Here is a 19,900-nt window from a genome sequence, read left to right on the forward strand (position 1 = left end):
CTCCTCTGTCCATGGAATTTTCCAGACAAGAACACTGGAGCAGATTGCCGTTTCCTACTCCAGGGGATCTTAATACAACAGAGCTTTTGGAACCCCTACTTTGATTTTGATCTATACTTGAACTGTCTCATCTCACTACATCTTAAACTACTTTCTGATGTGTTTCTGATCATCTCTGCTCTTGACTTCTTGCCTCATCTGTTATCCCCTTCAAAAAATTTTCTTTTGGAAACTTGGTAGTGCACTAAGCACAGTCTTTTATAAAACAACCCATCCTGATCTAGTCTAGCTTATAGGTCATCACACTCAGTACGGTCCTAATAAACAGTCTTCTCACTGGGTTTGCCATATCCTTGTTAAAAGAAACAGTTTGCTGAGACTGTCCACTCTTTATTTCATAGACACTTCTGTTGATGCAAGGCAGTTGTGTATGTGTGTCTATGCATGTATATAATTTTATTGTATTCATTGTTCGACATTTCATAAAATTTATTTGTATTTATGCTTGTTCTATTGCTTATCAACATTTTTATGAATTAAAAAATTGCATCCTTGCTATAAGTGAATTGTGCAAAGGCAAGTTATTTTAAGAACTAGTGTTTGTAATTACTGGTTTGCATATTGATGACTCATGCACCTTGGATAAAATCTAACTTATCTTTATAGAATTCTTTATAAACCATTACAGCAAAATGATAAATTAATAAAGAAAAATCTAACATGGTTAAAAGCATGAACTCTGAAGTATACAACCTGGATTTGAGTCACACTTTGCCTATAATCTCAGGCAAGTAAGGACACATCTCTGCCTCATTTTCCTTCTCTGTGAAAGGAGTTTATGAGGATTAAGTAAATTATAACCATACCTGGAACATACATACTAAGTCATTAAAAATATAAGGTATCAGTTGTAGTAATTTCTTTTGCACAGAATTTCAGGGAAACTTTGAAGCCCACTTACAGATTTTAGGTTAAAAAAATCTTATACTTCTAGTACTACAACTAATACCTAATATTTTTAATGAGTTAATATGTTCTGAGTATTGTTATAAGCCCTATACCTATATTAACTTATTTAATCCTCACAAACTTTTTAAAAATAAAGATCATTTTTAATTTTATTCTCCAGAGAAAACCAGCAAAGTGGTGTGAATTATTCCTATTTTTCCTAAGACATTTATATTTAAAATTGGAACCCTGCTGTACATTACAACTTTATATCCTTCTCTCTTTTTGTAATTTTTTTGTTGAAGTATAGTTGGTTAACTGTTTTGTTAGTTTCAGGTGTACAGCAAAGTGATTCAGATATAGATAAGATATAGTTTTTTTCAGATTCTTTTCCCTTATAGATTTATTACAAAATATGGAGTGTAATTCCCCTCACAGAATCCTTTTACAGAGGAGGAAATGATGACTGATGTTAGGGGAGAGACTCATTCCACCTACTGATGGCATTCAGAGCAAAGGGACAAACTTCAATAATCCCTAAATCTTTTCCCTACTTGCATTACTGGAATGTGGAATATTATTGACCATGCCTGGCAAAAAGTACCTGAAGAGTGGCATGGAATCTTTAAACCCAGACTACCATGTGATCAACCCCAACAGAAGTGAGCTTTCAGGACTTCTGCCTTATTTATTATTTCCTGAAGCCTCTACTTACTGACCAACCCAGCTTGCTTCTGGTTACTTAGTTCCTATTTCTGACCTTGTTCCTAGTCCTGATATCTGATGCCAGCCTATCCTCAGCTAGGGGCCATGTTAGTTTCCAGATCTGGGTAACAACTTGAACCTATCTAATTAGCTTCTGACTTCCCTGGTGGCTCAGACGGTAAAGCGTCTGTCTACAATGTGGGAGACCCAGGTTCGATCCCTGGGTGGGGAAGATCTCCTGGAGAAGGAAATAGCAAACCCACTGCAGTATTCTTGCCTGGAAAATCCCATGGACGGAGGAGCCTGGTAGGCTACAGCCCATGGGGTCGCTTCTGGTGTGAACCTGGGTTGTCGGCATTCACACTGTCTTTGCCCCAGTACTCCATGGAGAGGATTCAAATTCTTTATAGAGTGTATATTTTCAGTCTCATTCTGTAGCAGTTCATTCTAATTAGCATATTTCTATCTGACTAGCATATTTAATAATGAGTCTCTAAATTACATAATTAGTGAATGAATCATTTAGGTAATTCTGTTTCAATGAACTACTGTTTAAAAGTATGTGTTAGACTGCCAACAAACTAAGGGAGAGACCTCTCTCAGTTACCTCTCCTCTGATGGGATCTGGACTGCTGACAACAGCTGACTCTGCAACTGCAGGATGTTCAATAAGGGCACTTTCTACCTCAAACGGACCAATTCGGTAACTGGGAAATAAAACATAAGGCAAGAATTTATACAGGTGAGCAAAAAGTTCACTCCAGACTACTAACAAGCAGTCAACACAGACATATCAACAAATGAAAATTACCCGGAAGATAATATGATATCATCTGCTCTTGAAACAAACCAGAAATATCCATCCTCATCCATATAGCCTCTGTCCCCAGTGATATAGAAATTGCCTCGTAGAGTTGAAGCTGTTTTTGTAGGATTATCCTGTAAAACAAATAATAATTTTATTTTGAATGTTATTCTTTGATCCAGTTGGATTTTTAAATATTTAAGGAGAAAAAAAAAAGTTTAGTGTTTTTGAGAATTCTTAGAATGAAGAGGAGCTAACATGAGAAATAGAGATGGAAGTCTAGCATTGAGCCAGCCCAAAATCAGAAAGGTAAACTATAACTACAAAGACTAGGCATGCTGGGAATTTTTTTAGATTGGTCACAAAATAAATATTGCAGGAACTCAGAGGAGTAGGCTAAATAAGTCTTTTGCTAATTGGTTAATATCTCAACACTCATAGGAAAAAAGAGAAGTCAATACACAGAGTTAAAGTACCAATACCTAATGAATCAAAGAACGGGGTTTTATTGTGTGTTTGTTATGTATTTGGTTTGGCTTACACAAAAATAGAAAATTGATTCTGTAAATTTGGCAGGAAGCAAAAGGAAGAAGTATTGTTACATTATGTAAAATTCACTGACAGAACCTGAGCCTTTGATTATATTGGTGTAAACTTTTCTCTAATTTGTATACTGTAATTAGAGATGAAAGTATGTTTGCAAACGGTGAGGAGCTTGGGAGGCCTCTAATAAAAGATATTTACTTAAGTTCACTGCCCCATTCTTTGTTTCTCTCACTCTTTCCATGAAGGGAGACCACTAATCAGATTTCAGGAAAATTATTGGGTTCTGATTTACAGTGGAGTGGATTAATGATGTTAAGAGGGCAGTCTTCTTTCTAGGGTCCCCTTCCTTTTACTATCATGGGCTTGGAGCAGTGATCTTCTAGCCTGGGGGGACCAGCATTTGGGTGTTTCTTCAGTTCTCTGTCCTAGGGATTACTGTTAGGACAACGAATCTCTCAAGAAAAGGCCAAATACCTATCCTAGTTGTATTTTGTGGCAAATAGGGATAGTTACCAGGCACTTCTGAGAAATAAATAGGAAATAGAATAGGAATAGAAATAAATAGGAAATGAGACACTATTTAGTAATAAATCTCTTACTATATAATGGGTAAAAAGGCCAAGTGGTCGGTTAGGTCGAACTCGAATGCCAATATCGCCTTCTTTTCCAGGTGGTAGAACGTTGCCATTTACATCTAAAATCTAGGATGAAACAGAGTAATTTATTTAAGGAAATTTTTATTTAATGCCACATCTGAAACCTTTGTACTGCAGTTTTTGATGTTTTTGGGGTTTTTTTTGCCATTTAAGAATGCAGACTTCAGAAAAATTTTAAGTTTAAAAAATTAAGCAAAATTCCTAAGAGAAATATAATTTAAATTCTTATTGTAAATTACATTGTAAAATGCAGTTTAGCAAAATGTGAAAGAATAAAATTTTTCTTTAATTCTATCATCCAGCAATAATCACATTCTAGTAATATCCTTTGAGATGATATAGACAGAAAAAATATGATCACTTTATATTATAGTGTTTTGCAACCTGCTTTTATCATTTGTGATATATCTTATTGTCTTTTTCTTTCAGAAGTATTTAATTACTGGTTTTCCAACTTTGGGAAACAAACAAAATCTTACCTCAGAAGCCAAATGTGTTTATTAGGAAAAGGGAACTGTTTTGTGGCTGAGACGGTGGGTAAGCTGAAGCCTTGCTCTCTTATCCTCTCATGTTCTCTGAAGTACCTAATAGTAGCTGGCATTTATTAAGCACTTACCACATCCTAAATAATAAATGTTAATGCTCTATTTCATGTGTGCTATCTTCTTTAGTCCTTACAACAACTTTATCTGGTTAGGAGTATTATTATGCTCATTTTACATATTAAAAAAAACAAAGGCACAGAGAGTTTAAGTAACGCCACAGTGCATGGTTGAGGTGAAATTCAAATCTCAGCAATCATACTGTAGAACCTGTGCTTTTCATCATTATACTTCTCTGTGTAATCTTTCCAGGGAGTTAAATTCATTTTCTTAAAATATAACTAAGCATTTCTCAGATTGCTTGCTTACCTATTCTGCTCTTTTAGCTGTTTCTAAATATGAAAACTCCACACTGCTTTTATATACACCCTTAATCTGAGATGTAGCTTGTTAGCAAAGGATATCTTTATCTGGCCCTTTCCAGAACAAAAAGGGCTTATATAAGTCCCCAATAAGAAACTGAAAAGGCAAAAGAATTCTAAATGTAAGAACTTATTTTTAAATTCTTGCAAATAAAAAAGTGTAAATTCCCACCGAGTCATCTAATATTTGGCCACAGATTTCAAGGTATTATTGATAGAATAGAGAAATGTTAAGAGTTCTGATTACTTTACACAGACTACTATTGAGTAGATAGAAACATAGATAAAATATTCTATCTCTGGGGAGAATCACATACCTCCCTGTTCAAGGGGTCTTAGAATGTTTAAATATGAAAATTATGAGATTTGATCTTTGAAGCTGCAAAAGTCTGGCATCCAGCTAGTTAGAGTACATGCTCAGATTTTAGAATATCACTAAAGATGCTCCTAGGTAGGTAAGGAGGGGCACAATAACAAAAGCCCATGGGAAAGAGTTAAAAATGAAGGTGGCCACATGAGACAAATGCATATCAAAACTACAATCTCACACCTACTAAGATGGCTACTATCAAAAAAACAAAACAACAAATGTTGGTAAAGATGTTTGTGCACTATTGGTGGGAATGCAAAATGGTATAGCCACTGTGGAAAACAGTATGGCAATTTCTCAAGAAATTAAAATTACCATGTGTATAAGTGATTTACTTTGTTGTATACCTGTTGTATACCTTGGTTGTGTGTTAACACAACATTGTAAATCAGCTATACTCCAATAAAAAATTGTAAAAATAAAATTACCATATAATCCAGCAACTTTACTTCTGAGTATATACTCAAAAGAATTAAAAACGGTTTCAAAGATTTACTGGTTTACCGTGTTTATCATTATTCACAATGGTTAAAATGTGGAAGCAACCCAAGCACTCATCAATAAATGAATGAACAAGCATAATGTGGTACACATATGCAATGGAACATTATTCAGCCTTCAAAGGAAAGAAATCCCGACACATGCTACAATATGTACTCTTGCCTGGAAAATCCCATGGACAGAGGAGCCTGGTGGGCTGCAGTCCATGGGGTCGCGAAGAGTTGGACACGGCTGAGCGACTTCACTTTCACTTTTCACTTTCACGCATTGGAGAAAGAAATGGCAACCCACTCCAGGGTTCTTGCCTGGAGAATCCCAGGGACGGGGGAGCCTAGCGGGCTGCCCTCTATGGGGCTGCACAGAGTGGGACACGACTGAAGTGACTTAGCAGCAGCAGCAGCAGCTACAACATGGATGAACTTTGCGGACATTATGTTAAATGTAATAAGCTGATTACAAAAAATGACTACTGTATGATTCCACTTATATATAGTACCTAAAGTAGTTAAAATCATAGAGGCAGAAAGTAGAATGGTGATTGTGAGGGTCAAGTGGGAAGAGGAATTGAGTTATTGTTCAGTATATATAGAGTTTTAGTTTTCCAAGATGAAAAGAGTTATGGAGATGGATAGTGGTAACAGCTGCACAACATTATTTAATATGGTATTATTTAATACCATTGAATGATGCACTTAAAAATGGTCAAACTAATAAATTTTAAGTTACATGTTTTTTACCACAATGGAAAAGATTTGGATAAATATTTGGATAAATAAATGACGGTAGAGATGCTGGTGCACTGTTCCTCTCGTCCACACAAGTTTTCATTAAAGATAGTTACTCTAATAAATCACTGGGCTTGAATGAGTGGGGAACTGGTGGTACATTGCAGTTGGGATGGCTATGAATACAGCTATGTCTGTGAGACCCTGATAGCCATGTATGTTGGGGGTTGTCATCAAGAGAAAACATCTGTGTGAAATGCCAGCTTGATTACTTGTATTGCAGATAATGCTTAATCATCAATATTTCTTTCTCTAACTTAAGGCAGCCTATTAATATTAACCAATGAACTATTAAGTCTTTCTACTGAATGTAACTACTGCTGTTCTACCATCTCTTCTTAGAAAAGCTTTTCAAAGGAAACAAATTCGGGGGAGAGGTGAATAATAATAATAATAGCACCTATCTTTTGTTTTTTATTATTTTATTTTTAATTGGAGGATAATTGCTTTACAATGTTGCATTGGTTTCTGCCATACAACAACCCAAATAAGTCATTACTATTACTATCCCTCCCTCTAGAGCCTCCCTCCCACCCCTCTATGTCATCATGGAGTGCCAGGCTGTGCTTTCTGTGTTGTATATTAATAGCAGCTTCCCACTACCTATCTGTTTTATACCTGGTAGTGTATATATGTCAATGCTACTCTCTCAATTTGTCCTACCTTTTCCTTCCCCATTGTGTCCACAAGTCTGTTCTTTACTTCTACATCCCTATTCCTGCCCTGCAAATAGGTTCATCGGTACCATTTTTTCAAAATTCAGTATATATGTGTTAATAAACAGTAGTTGTTTTTCTCTTTCTGACTTAACTTCACTCTGTGTAACAGGCTCTAGTTTCATCTACCTGACTACCACTGACTCAGATTCATTCCTTTTTATGGCTGAGTAATATTCCATTGTATATCATCTGTTGATGGGCATCTACGTTGCTTCCATGTTCTAGCTATTGTAAATGGTGCTGCTATGAACTTTAGGGTACATGTGTCTTTTTCAATTATGATTTTCTCAGGGTACATGCCTAGTAATGGGGTTACTGGGCCATGTAGTAGTGTTATTCCTAGTTTTTAAAGGAATCTCTATAAGGTTCTCCACAGTGGTTGCATCAACAACTGTTGGTCCTACCAACAGTGCAAGAGGATTCCCTTTTCTCCACATCCTCTCCAGCATTTATTGTTTGTAGATTTTTCAATGCTGGCCATTCTGATCATTGTGAGGTCATACCTCATGGTGTTTTTGATTTCCATTTCTCAAATAATGAGCGGTTTTGAGCATCTTTTCATGTGTTTGTTGGCCATGTGTCTTTGGAGAAAGGTCTGTTTAGATCTTCTGCCCATTTTTGTATTAGTTTATTTGTTTTTCTGATATTGAAATGCATGAGCTGCTTATATATTTTGGAGATTAATCCTTTGTCAGTTGTTTCATTTGCAATTATTTTCTCTCATTCTGAGGGTTGTCTTTCCATCTTGTTTATAGTTTCCTTTGCTGTGCACAAGTTTTTAAGTTTAATTAGATCCCATGTGTTTATTTTTGTTCTTTCCATTACTCTAAGAGATAGGTCAAATAGATGCTGCAATTTATGTCAGAGTGTTATGCCTATGTTTTCCCCTATGACTTTGATAGTTTTTGGCCCTACATGTAGGTCTTTAGTCCATTTTGAGTTTATTTTTGTGTATGGTGTTAAGGAAGTGTTCTAATTTCATTATTTTACACATAGTTATCCAGTTTCCCCAGCACTGCTTATTGAAGAGGCTGTCTTTTCTCCATTGTATATTCTTGCCTCCATTGTGGATAAGGTACCCATAGGTGTGTGCATTTATCTCTGGGCTTTATATCTTGTTCCACTGGTCTATATTTCTAATAATACCTATCTTGTGGATCTTTATGTGCCAACCACTTTTCTATGCTCTTTAGAAATATTATTGCATTAATCCTCACTAGAACCCTATAAAATCTGTCCTTTTATTATTAGAGTTACTAACCATCTTGATTTGCCCATGACTAAAATCACTGCAGATGGTGACTGCAGCCATGAAATTTAAAAAATGCTTACTCCTTGGAAGGAAAGCTATGACCAACCTAGGTAGCATATTGAAAAGCAGCGACGTTACTTTGCCAACAAAGGTCCATCTAGTCAAGGCTATGGTTTTTCCAGTGGTCATGTATGGATGTGAGAGTTGGACTGTGAAGAAAGCTGAGCGCCAAAGAATTGATGCTTTTGAACTGTGGTGTTGGAGAAGACTCTTGAGAGTCTCTTGGACTGCAAGGAGATCCAACCAATCCATTCTAAAGGAGATCAGCCCTGGGTGTTCTTTGGAAAGAATGATGCTAAAGCTGAAACTCCAGTCTTTGGCCACCTCATGCGAAGAGTTGACTCATTGGAAAAGACTCTGATGCTGGGAGGGATTGGGGGCAGAAGGAGAAGGGGACGACAGAGAATGAGATGGCTGGATGGCATCACCAACTCGAGGGACATGAGTTTGAGTGAACTCCAGGAGTTGGTGATGGACAGGGAGGCCTGGCGTGCTGCACTTCATGGTGTCTCAAAGAGTCGGACACGATTGAGTGACTGAACTGAACTGAACTGAAGGCAGGGGTGTATCCTCAGGACATACTATCAATACTTTCAGGCCTAAAGCTAAATAGTGAAAGTTGCTCAGTCGTGTCTGAGTCTTGTGGCCCATGGACTGTATAGTCCTTGGAATTCTCCAAGCCAGGATACTGGAGTTGGTAGCCTTTCCTTTCTCCAGGGGACCTTCCCAAACCAGAGATCGAACCCAGGTCTTCCACACTGCAGGCAGATTCATTACAAGCTGAGCAACCAGGGAAGCCCAAGAATACTGGATGTAGCCGACCCAGGAATGGAACCAGGATCTTCTTCATTGCAGGTGGATTCTTTACCAACTGAGCTATCAGGGAAGCACTGGTCATAGAAAACACCCTCTTTCAACAACAAAAGAGAAGACTCTACAAATGGATATCACCGAAATCAGATTGATTATATTCTTTGCAGCTAAAGATGGAGAAGCTCTATACAGTCAGCAAAAACAAGACCAGGAGCTGACTCTGGCTCAGATCATGAACTTACTGCAAAATTCAGACTTAAATTGAAGGAAGTAGGGAAAACCACCAGACCATTCACATATTACCTAAATCAAACCACTTACAATTATACAGTGGAATTGGCAAATAGATTCAAGGGATTAGATTTGATAGAGTGCCTGAAGAACTATGGACAGAGGTTCTTGACATTGTACAGGAGGTAGTGATCAAGACCATCCCCAAGAAAAAGAAATGTAAAAAGGCAAAATGGCTGTCTGAGGCCATAAAATAGCTGAGAAAAGGAGGAGAAAAAGGAAAGATATACCTATTTGAATGCAGAGTTCTGAAGAATAGTAAGGAGAGATAAGAAAGCCTTCCTCAGTGACCAATGCAAAGAAATAGAGGAAAACAATAGAATGGGAAAGACTAGAGATCTCTTCAAGAAAATTAGAGATACCAAGGGAATATTTCATGCAAAGATGGCCACAATAAAGGACAGAAATGGTATGGACCTAACAGAAGCAGAAGATATTAAGAAGAGGTGGTAAGAATACACAGAAGAACTATACAAAAAAGATCTTCATGACCCAGATAACCACAATGGAGTGATCACTCAGCTAGAGCCAGACATCCTGGAATGTGAAGTCAAGTTGGCCTTAGGAAACATCACCACAAACAAAGCTAGTGGAGGTGATGGAATTCCAGTTGAGCTATTTTAAATCCTAAAAGATGATGCTGTGAAAGTGCTTCACTCCTTATGCCAGCAAATTTGGAAAACTCAGCAGTGGCCACAGGACTGGAAAAGGTGTTTTCATTCCAATCCCAAAGAAGGGCAATGCCAAAGAATGTCCAAACTACCACAAAATTGCACTCATCTCACACACTAGCAAACTAATGCTCAAAATTCTCCAAGCCAGGCTTCAACAGTACATGAACTGTGAACTTCCACATGTTCAAGCTGGATTTAGAAAAGGCAGAGGAAGCATAGATCGAATTGCCAATATCCAATGGATCATAGAAAAAGCAAGGGATTTCCCCCAAAAAATCCACTTCTGCTTTATTGATTACACCAAAGCCTTTGACTGTGTAGATCACAACAAACTGTGGAAAATTCTTCAAGAGATCAGAATACCAGACCACCTTACCTGCCTCCTGAGAAACCTGCATGCAGGTCAAAAAGTAACAGTTAGAACCGGACATGGAACAACAGACTGGTTCCAAATTGGGAAAGAAGTACCTCAAGGCTGTATATTGTCACCCTGCTTATTTAACTTATATGCAGAGTACATCATGTGAAATGCTAGGCCGGATGAAGCACAAGCTGGAATCAAGATTGCTGGAAGAAATATCAGTAAGCTCAGATACACAGAGGATACCACCCTTATGGCAGAAAATGAAGAGGAACTAAACAGCCTCTTGATGAAAGTGAAAGAGGAGAGTGGAAAAGCTCACTTAAAACTCACCATTCAAAAAATTAATATCATGGCCTCTGGTCCCATCTCTTCATGGCAAATAGATGGGGAAACAATGGAAACAGGACAGACTTTATTTTCTTGGGCTCCAAAATCACTGCAGATGGTAACTGCAGCCTTGAAATCAAAAGATGCTTGGTCCTTGGAGGAAAAGCTATGAGCAACCTAGACAGCATATTAAAAAGCAGAGATATTACTTTGCTGACAAAGGTCTGTCCAGTCAAAGCTATGGTTTTTCCAGTAGTCATGAATGGTCATGAGAGTTGGACTATAAAGAAAGCTGAGCATTGAAGAATTGATGCTTTTGAGCTGTAGTATTGGAGAAAACTCTTGAGAGTCCCTTGGACTACAAGGAGATCAAACCAGTCAATCCTGAAGGAAAACAGTCCTGAATATTCATTTGAAGGACTGATGCTGAAGCTGAAACCACAATACTTTGGACACCTGATTCAAAGAACTGACTCATTGGAAAGACTCTGATGCTGGGAAAGACTGAAGGCAGAAGGAGATGTGAATGTCGTCACCGACTTCAATGAACATGATTTTGAACAAGCCCTGGGAGTTGATGATGGACAGGGAAGCCTGTTGTGCCACAGTCAATAGGGTTGCAAAAAGTCAGACACGACAGCAATTGAATTGAACTGAAAGCTAAGTAAGTTCCAGTCAAACTGGAACAAGTTGTTCACCTTGGTCCCTGTTTTATATATCAGGAAACAGAGTTTAACAGCTTACCCAGAGATACTCAGTAATGAACAGGAGAGCCAAAATAAAAGCCATCAGGCAATCCTACCTTTAGACAAGTTTTCATAGCAGAGTTAGAATTACTTGAGGTACTTGTTTAAAACACCTTAGGATTTCAGGATCCTACCCTAAATTTATTGAATCAGACTCTGTAGAGAAGAAGAAGCCTGAGAATTTGTATTTCTCACATGTACCTATGTGATTCTTTATGATCAGATAAGCTTGGGAAGCATTGGTCTAATTTACAACTAACCCTCAGTTAAGTTTGATACTGAGTTCTCTGTAAACTCATCCATTTTGTGTTTTTGTTGGTATTTTTTATGTGTTAATATAAGTTCCTTTGTCTACACTTAACTTTGACTGGATTGATCTGAGAACAGTTCTAACCCTGAGCAAAGTGCGCTAATGGGGTAATAGGATGCCCCCTGAGGATCAAGTGATGAAAATAGTTTCTTGACTGCCAGGAACTAGCCAGGCATGCTGCAGGAAGAGGGAGAACCTATAACCACTGTTGAATTGTAGCCTGTTTTGTCCTAGTCAACGCTTTTAGAAGACCTGGAGCTCCCTAACCAGAAGGGGCAACATAGTGTTTCAGTCAAGAGTATGGATGTTCGTACCAGATTGCTTAGGATTGAATTCTAGAACTAGCAGCTACTAACTATGTAACCTTGGGTGAGTCCTTTAACCGCTCTCAACCTCATCTGTAAAATGGTTCTGATACTGCTGTGTCTCTCATAGGTTCCTTCTGAAAATAAGTATTTATAAAATGCATAAAACTATTTGGCACAAATAACTGCTTTGGAGAAAAAAAGAGACAAGCTAATGTTTCTAAACCGTTTCCATCTTTATATGGAGGTTAAGATATCATGGAAGTAGCATAATCATCATCAAAACTAATAGTGTAAGGGAGTAGAAGTGGGGTAGGGGTAAACAGATTGGGTTGTTAAATATTTTCCTGGAAAGGGATGTACAAACCTTAACATCAAAAGCAGGAGAAGGTTTTCCCATTGAGCCAGGCTTAATTTTCATTCCCTTAAAATTTCCACAGATTAGTACCTAGTTAAGAATAAAAAAGAGTAAAGTAGCATTACAAATAACTTATATCTATTCATTTATCCACCATGCATTCATTCAATAAATATTTATTTAGAGCTTACTATGAACCAGGCTCACATTAAAACATTTCCTGCTCTCAAGAATTATAGACAGACACTAATATAGTTAAAATATTAAGTAAATTTGTAACTACTAAAACATCCATATTTATGAAAACATTTATACTCATATTCACATGGTACTTGTTATGCTATTTCTATTTAATAAATTCATCGATTTTTGTTTTTATTTTATTTTTTGTATTTTAATTTTTGACCAGGTACTACTTTCTCATGGTTCATAAATTGAAGCAGTATATAAAGACAATGAAAAATTTATTTCAGTCTTTCACTTATCTGCCCTATCTTATTCCTCTCTTTCCTACATAACAATTTTTGTTATTTCATTTCCTCTAGAATTTCGTATTTCCATGAGTTCTTTAGATAAACCTTTTTAGAGTGTTCTGTGAAGGAGTTGTCCAGCAAACTTAATATTTCAAGTAACAAGGAGCTCAGCATTTTCTATTTTTTCAGCAAAGCCCTAAGATATTTCCTTATTATACAAAGAGAAATCTTTTTATACATCTAGTATTTTTTTAATAAATTTATTTATTTTAACTGGAGGTTAATTACTTTACAATATTGTATTGGTTTTGCCATACATCAACGTGAATCCGCCACAGGTGTACACGTGTTCCCCATCCTGAACCCTCCTCCCTCCTCCCTCCCCATACCCTCCCTCTGGGTCGTCCCAGTGCACCAGCCCCAAGCATTCAGTATCATGCATCGAACCTGGACTGGCTATTCGTTTCATATATGATATTATACATAAATTTTTTAATGCCCTGGTCCTAGTCAATTTTATAGTGGCTTTCCTCAGTGAATGACTATGTAAACAATTGCATCTCTTACAGAGCTCTTTTGTAACCATCTTCCCTCATTTTTTTTTTAAAGAAACTGTTTCTTCTAATCACTCCATTCCCTCCCTATCCCTCAATCACAAAGCTACAATAAACAATTTGTTTTTTTTTTTAATTGAAGGATAATTTCCTTATAGTGTTGTGTTGGTTTCTTCCATACAACAATGCAAATCAGTCATAATTTTATATATATATATATATATATCCCCTCCCTCTTGAACCTCTCTCAACACACACCCCCATTCCACCCCTCTAGGTCATCCCAGAGCACCAGGCTGAACTCCCCGTGTTACATAGCAGCAGCTTCCCACTAGCTATTTTACACATGGTAGCACTTTGGTTTTTATTTATCTGGCTGAACTGAGTTCAGCCGTGTCTTTTCAGTGAAGTCTGTATACCGTTTCAGTCTGTCCATATCCTTCGTAGATATCCAGACCTGTCCTGTTTCTCCATTGTTCAGTCACTTCAGGGTTGATTGGTTCCCCAGCACTTACACAGTGCTTCAAGCTCTTGAACTTATAGCTTCTCAGAAAACAGATAAGGAGTTAAATTTAGGAGGAAAATGGATAAAAATGGAAATTAGGATTATTTCTAGTGAAATTTCAGTACAAAATGTTTTAGTTTTTCCCTTAACTTTCCTCTCTGATACAAAATAAACAATTTTATCATGAAACACCAAGTTTTTTTTTTCTTTTTCTCCATTTTATTGGTGGGGGGCGGAGGGAGGGGGAGGATTGGGGGTGGCGTGACTTTTTGCAAAGAAAAACCATGCCATCCCTAGGGAAGGTACCACATAATATTATGTTAAATCAGTGATAAAAAGCTTTCTAATTGGTTAAATTGATTGTGGAGCATTTATACAATAGAACACTATACAGTTGTTAAAAAAAAAAAGAAGGAATGAAGATGCTCCTGGGTTGTACTATCCAATAGAATTTTTTGTTATGACAGAAATTTCTATACTGAGCTGTCCACTATTGTATCCTCTAGTCCTGTGTGACTATTGGGCACTTGAAACAAGACTAGTGTAACCAAGGCACTGAATTTTTTTTCATTGAAATATAATTGACTTATAATGTTATATTACTTTTTGATTTACAATGTTGTGATTTGATATTTGTACATATGGTGAAATGATTGCACAACAAGTCTAGTTAACATCTGTTACCCTACATAGTTACAAGACTATTTTTTCCTGTGATGAGAAGTTTTAAGATCTACTGTCTTAGCAACTTCGAATATGTAATACTTCGAATATGTAATAATGTATTATTAATTATAGTTTGGAGCTGAATTTTAATTTAATTAAAATGTAAATAACTATATGTGGCTGCTGCTGCTGCTGCTAAGTCACTTCAGTCGTGTTCAACTCTGTGCGACCCCATAGACGGCAGCCCACCAGGCTGCCCCGTCCCTGGGATTCTGCGGGCAAGAACACTGGAGTGGGTTGCCATTTCCTTCTCCAGTGCATAAAAGTGAAAGTGAAGTCACCCAGTCATGTCCGATTCTTAGCGGCCCCATGGACTGCAGCCCACCAGGCCCCTCTGTCCATGGGATTTTCCTGGCAGGAGTACTGGAGTGGGGTGCCATTGCCTTCTCCTAGTGGTTACCAAATTGGACAGCACAGTTTCAGAATGTATTGTACGTGAAGAAAAGAAGGGGCAGAACTGCGTGCATATCATGTCTCATTTTAAAAGAGTGGAGAGAGAACATATGCATATTGGCTTGTGCAGGCATAAATCTCAGGGAGAAGGAGAACTAAAACTGAAGACAAGGTGTGGAGGAAGACTTTTCACTATATATTCTTACATACCTATTGAATTTTATGTCATGTGAATTGTTTCCTATTTAAAAATTAAATCAGTTTAAAAGTAGTGACCATGTAATACTTTCAAATGGAATCAGTAATAAAGTAAAAGACATTCATTTTCTTTCCTGTTTGCTGGGATAGGGTTTTGAATAAGGGTGATGTATATTTTCTCAGCTCTTGTAACAGACAAAGGATAAACACTGGGCTCAGAGCTATACATGTGGCTTGAACCATCTTTCCTCTCTCTGCTTGAGGGAACCCACGTTGGATATAGTAGTTATCATGTACAGAATATAAGCAAGAAGGACAAGGAAGAGAAAAGATTGCTAAATACCATACCTACTGATCTGGAGATATGTTTTTAGGCAGAGAGATCCTTTATTTTGTATCTTCCTCTTCCTTTCCTCTCTGCCCATAAGTGCCCATTTACCAACTTTACTTACCTGGCCTTATCATTCTGTACAAGCATTCTGTATGCAGTTGGTGCTGAACAGAAGACTGTGATGGGAAACTTGGAAAGTGTCTGCAATTTAGAAGAAGTGGTCTTACACAATTTTTAATAAGTACTTAAATACCTATGGTAGACATAGTAAAACTTAGACCATTATTTATTCTAATGTAAACACTCTAATGGGCTTCCCTTGTGGCTCAGTTAGTAAAGAATCCACCTGCAATGCCGTGGACCTGGGTTCGATCCCTGGGTTAGGAAGGTCCCCTGGAGAAGGGAAAGGCTACCCACTCCAGTATTCTGGCCTGGAGAATTCCATGGACTGTATAATACAGTTCATGGACTCGCAAAGAGTCGGAAACGGCTGAGTGACTTTCACACACACACAAACACTCTCACACCTTTCCTCTGTATATCTTTTCAAGCTTATTGATTTTCCATTGTGGAATACCTTAAATAACGTTATCTACTCTGATTTCTACAAGTTACTTTATTCACTAGTCCTGTCAGTAATAGTGCTAATTCACTTCTAAATATTGACCTCTTGTGCTCTGCCTTACTTGCAAGATGGAAGTTGGCTCAAACCGCGGCAAATAATGTGCAAATACACATGCTCCCTGGATCCACGGAGAAAAAACACTACTCCATGCAGATTTTGCCCAGCCTGTGTCAGAGGTATTCCACATGACATCCAAAGGGGTCAAATCCAGCCAGAACCTAGGTAAACAAAGAATCAGCTCAGTTTAGTTGCCCAGTCGTGTCCGACACTTTCCGACCCCATAGCCTGTAGCATGCCAGGCTTCTCTGTCCATCACCAGCTCCTGGAGCTTGCTCAAATTCATGTCCATCAAGTCAGTGATTTCATCCAAGCATTGATTCCTCTGTCGTCCCCTTCTCCTCCTGCCCCCATCTTTCCCAGCATCGGGGTCTTTTCAATGATTCAGTTCTTCGCATCAGGTGGCCAAAGTATTGGAGTTTCAGCTTCAACATCAGTCCTTCCAATAATATTCAGGACTGTTTTCCTTCAGGATTGACTGGTTTGATCTCTTTGCAGTCCAAGGGACTCTCAAGAGTCTTCTCCAACTCCACATTTAAAAAGCATTAATTCTTTGGCACTCAGCTTTCTTTATAGTCCAACTCTCACATCCGTACATGACTACTGGAAAAACTATAACCTTGATTAGACAGACCTTTGTTGGCAAAGTAATGTCTCTGCTTTTTAATATGCTCTCTAGGTTGGTCATAGCTTATTTCCCAAGGAGCAAGCATCTTTTGATTTCATGGCTGCAGTCACCATCTGCAGTGATTTTGGAGCTCAAGAAAATAAAGTCTGTCACTGCTTCCATTGTTTCCCCATCAATTGGCCATGAAGTGATGGGACCAGATGTCATGATCTTAGTTTTTTTGAATGTTGAGTTTTAAGCCAACTGTTTCACTCTCCTCTTTCACTTTCATCAAGAGGCTTTTTACTTCTTCACTTTCTGCCATAAGGTGGTGTCATCTGTGTATCTGATTTTATTGATATTTCTCCCAACAATCTTGATCCCAGCTTGTGCTTCATCCAACCCAGCGTTTCTCAAGATGTACTCTGCATAAAAGTTAAATAAGCAGCGTGACAATATACAGCCTTGATCTACTTCTTTCCCAATTGGGAACCAGTCTGTTTTTCCATGTCCGGTTCTAACTGTTGCTTCTTGACCTGCATACAGATTTCTCAGGAGGCAGGTAAGGTGGTCTGGTATTCCCATCTCTTTAAGAATTTTCCACAGTTTGTGGTGATCCACACAGTCAAAGGCTTTGACATAGTCAATAAAGCAGAAGTAGATGTTTTTCTGGAGCTCTCTTGCTTTTTCGATGTTCCAATGGATGTTGGCAATTTGATCTCTGGTTCCTCTGCCTTTTCTAAAACCAGCTTGAACATCTGGAAGTTTTTGATCCACATATTGTTGAAGCCAGGCTTGGAGAATTTTGAGCATTACTCTGCTGGTGTGTGAGATGAGTGCAATTGTGCAGTAGTTTGAACATTCTTTGGCATTGCCTTTCTTAGGGATTGGAATGAAAACTGACCTTTTCCAGTCCTGTGGCCACTGCTGAGTTTTCCAAATTTTCTGGCATATTGAGTGCAGCAGCACTTTCACAGCATCATCTTTTAGGACTTGAAATAGCTCAACTGGAATTCCATCATCTCCACTAGCTTTGTTCGTAGTGATGTTTCCTAAGGCCCACTTGACTTTGCATTCCAGGATGTCTGGCTCTAGGCGACTGATCACACCATTGTGGTTATCTGGGTTGTGAAAATCTTTTTTGTATAGTTCTTCTGTGTATTCTTTCCACCTCTTCTTAATATCTTATGCTTCTGTTAGGTCCATACTGTTTCTGTACTATTGTGCCCATCTTTACATGAAATGTTCCTTGGTATCTCTAATTTTCTTGAAGAGATCTCTAGTCTTTCCCATTCTGTTTTTTTCCTCTATTTCTTTGCATTGATCACTGAGGAAGGCTTTCTTATCTCTCCTTGCTATTCCTTGGAACTCTGCATCCAGATGGGTATATCTTACCTTTTCTTTTTGCCTTTAGCTTCTCTTCTTTTCTCAGCTATGTGTAAGGCCTCCTCAGACACCATTTTTTCTTTTTGCATTTCTCTTTTTGGGGGATGGTCTTGATCACTATCTCCTGTACAATGTCATGAACCTCTGTTCGTAGTTCTTCAGGCACTCTGTCTTTCAGATCTAATCCCTTGAATCTATTTGCCAATTCCACTGTATAATCGTAAGGGATTTGATTTAGGTCATATGTGAATGGTCTAGTGATTTTCCATACTTCCTTCAATTTAAATATAAATTTGGCAATAAGGAGTTCATGATCTGAGCCACAGTCAGCTCCCAATCTTTTTTTTTTTTTGCTGACTGTATTTTCTGTGCTGTGCTTAGTCATGTCTGAATCTTTGCGATTCCATGGACTGTAGCCCACCAGGCTTTTCTGTCCATGGGATTCTCCTGAGAAGAATACTTGAGTGGGTTGTAATTTCATTCTCCAGGGGATCTTCCCAACCCAGGGATTGAACCCAGGTCTCCCACATTGCAGGCGGATTCTTTGCTGTTTGAGCCACTGACTGCACAAAGAATCGACTTGATAGATAAAACAAACTGTGGAAAATTCTTAAAGAGATGGGAATACCAGACCACCTTACCTGTCTCTTGACAAACCTGTATGTGGGTCAAGAAGCAACATTTAGAACTTTATTTAGACAATAAATAAATGACTAGTTCAAAATTGGGAAAGGAGCACAACAAGGCTGTATATTGTCACCCTGCTTATTTGCCTTATATGCAGAGTACATCACTGGAAATGTCAGGCTGGATGAATCACAAACTGAAATCAAGAATGTCTGGAGAAATATCATTAACCTCAGATATGTAAATGAAACCACACTAATGACAGAAAGTGAAGAGGAACTAAAGAGCCTCTTGATGAGGATGAAAGAGGAGAGTGAAAAAGCTGGCTTAAAGCTTAACATTTAAAAAATTAGGATCATGGCATCCAGTCCCATCACTTAGAAGGGAGAAAAGTGGAAGCAGTGACAGATTTTCTTTTCTTGGGCTCCAAAATCACTGTGGACAGTGACTGCAGCCATGAAATTAAAAGACACTTGCTCCTTGGAAGGAAAACTATTTGAAAGCTAGACAGCATAGTAAAAGAGAAGACATCACTTTGCTGACAAAAGGCCATATAGTCAAGGCTATTGTTTTTCCAGTAGTCATGTATGGATGTGAGAGCTGGACCATAAGGAAGGCAGAGCACCATAGAATTGATGGTTTCAATCTGTGGTGCTGGAGAAGACTCTTGAGAGACTCTTGGACAGCAGGGAGATCAAACCAGTCAATTCTAAAGGAAATCAACCCTGAATATTCATTGGAAGAACTTATGCTAAACCTGAAGCTCCAATACTCTGGCCTCCTGATACGAAGAGCAGACTCACTGGAGAACACCCTGATGCTGGGAAAGATTGAAGGCAAAAGGAGAAGAGGACAGCAGAGGATGAGATGGCTACATAGCATCACCAACTCAATGGATATGAATCTGAGCAAACTCTGG

General features: G+C 38.1%; 1 protein-coding gene across 1 annotated transcript in view; it reads right to left on the reverse strand.

Moving 5' to 3' along the window:
• Positions 1 to 19,900, reverse strand: part of ACSM3 (acyl-CoA synthetase medium chain family member 3) — a 56,429-nt gene that overhangs the window by 1,025 nt on the left and 35,504 nt on the right. The window contains exons 6-12 of the mRNA XM_027528072.1: positions 16,366 to 16,522; positions 15,801 to 15,880; positions 13,946 to 14,069; positions 12,509 to 12,589; positions 3,604 to 3,705; positions 2,465 to 2,592; positions 2,261 to 2,360 (exon numbers count right to left, since the gene is read on the reverse strand). Coding sequence (XP_027383873.1) covers positions 2,261 to 2,360; positions 2,465 to 2,592; positions 3,604 to 3,705; positions 12,509 to 12,589; positions 13,946 to 14,069; positions 15,801 to 15,880; positions 16,366 to 16,522 — 772 coding nt within the window. The remainder of the gene's footprint in view (positions 1 to 2,260; positions 2,361 to 2,464; positions 2,593 to 3,603; positions 3,706 to 12,508; positions 12,590 to 13,945; positions 14,070 to 15,800; positions 15,881 to 16,365; positions 16,523 to 19,900) is intronic.

This window comes from Bos indicus x Bos taurus, chromosome 25 (genome assembly GCF_003369695.1).
Source record: "Bos indicus x Bos taurus breed Angus x Brahman F1 hybrid chromosome 25, Bos_hybrid_MaternalHap_v2.0, whole genome shotgun sequence".
Taxonomy (NCBI): domain Eukaryota; kingdom Metazoa; phylum Chordata; class Mammalia; order Artiodactyla; family Bovidae; genus Bos; species Bos indicus x Bos taurus.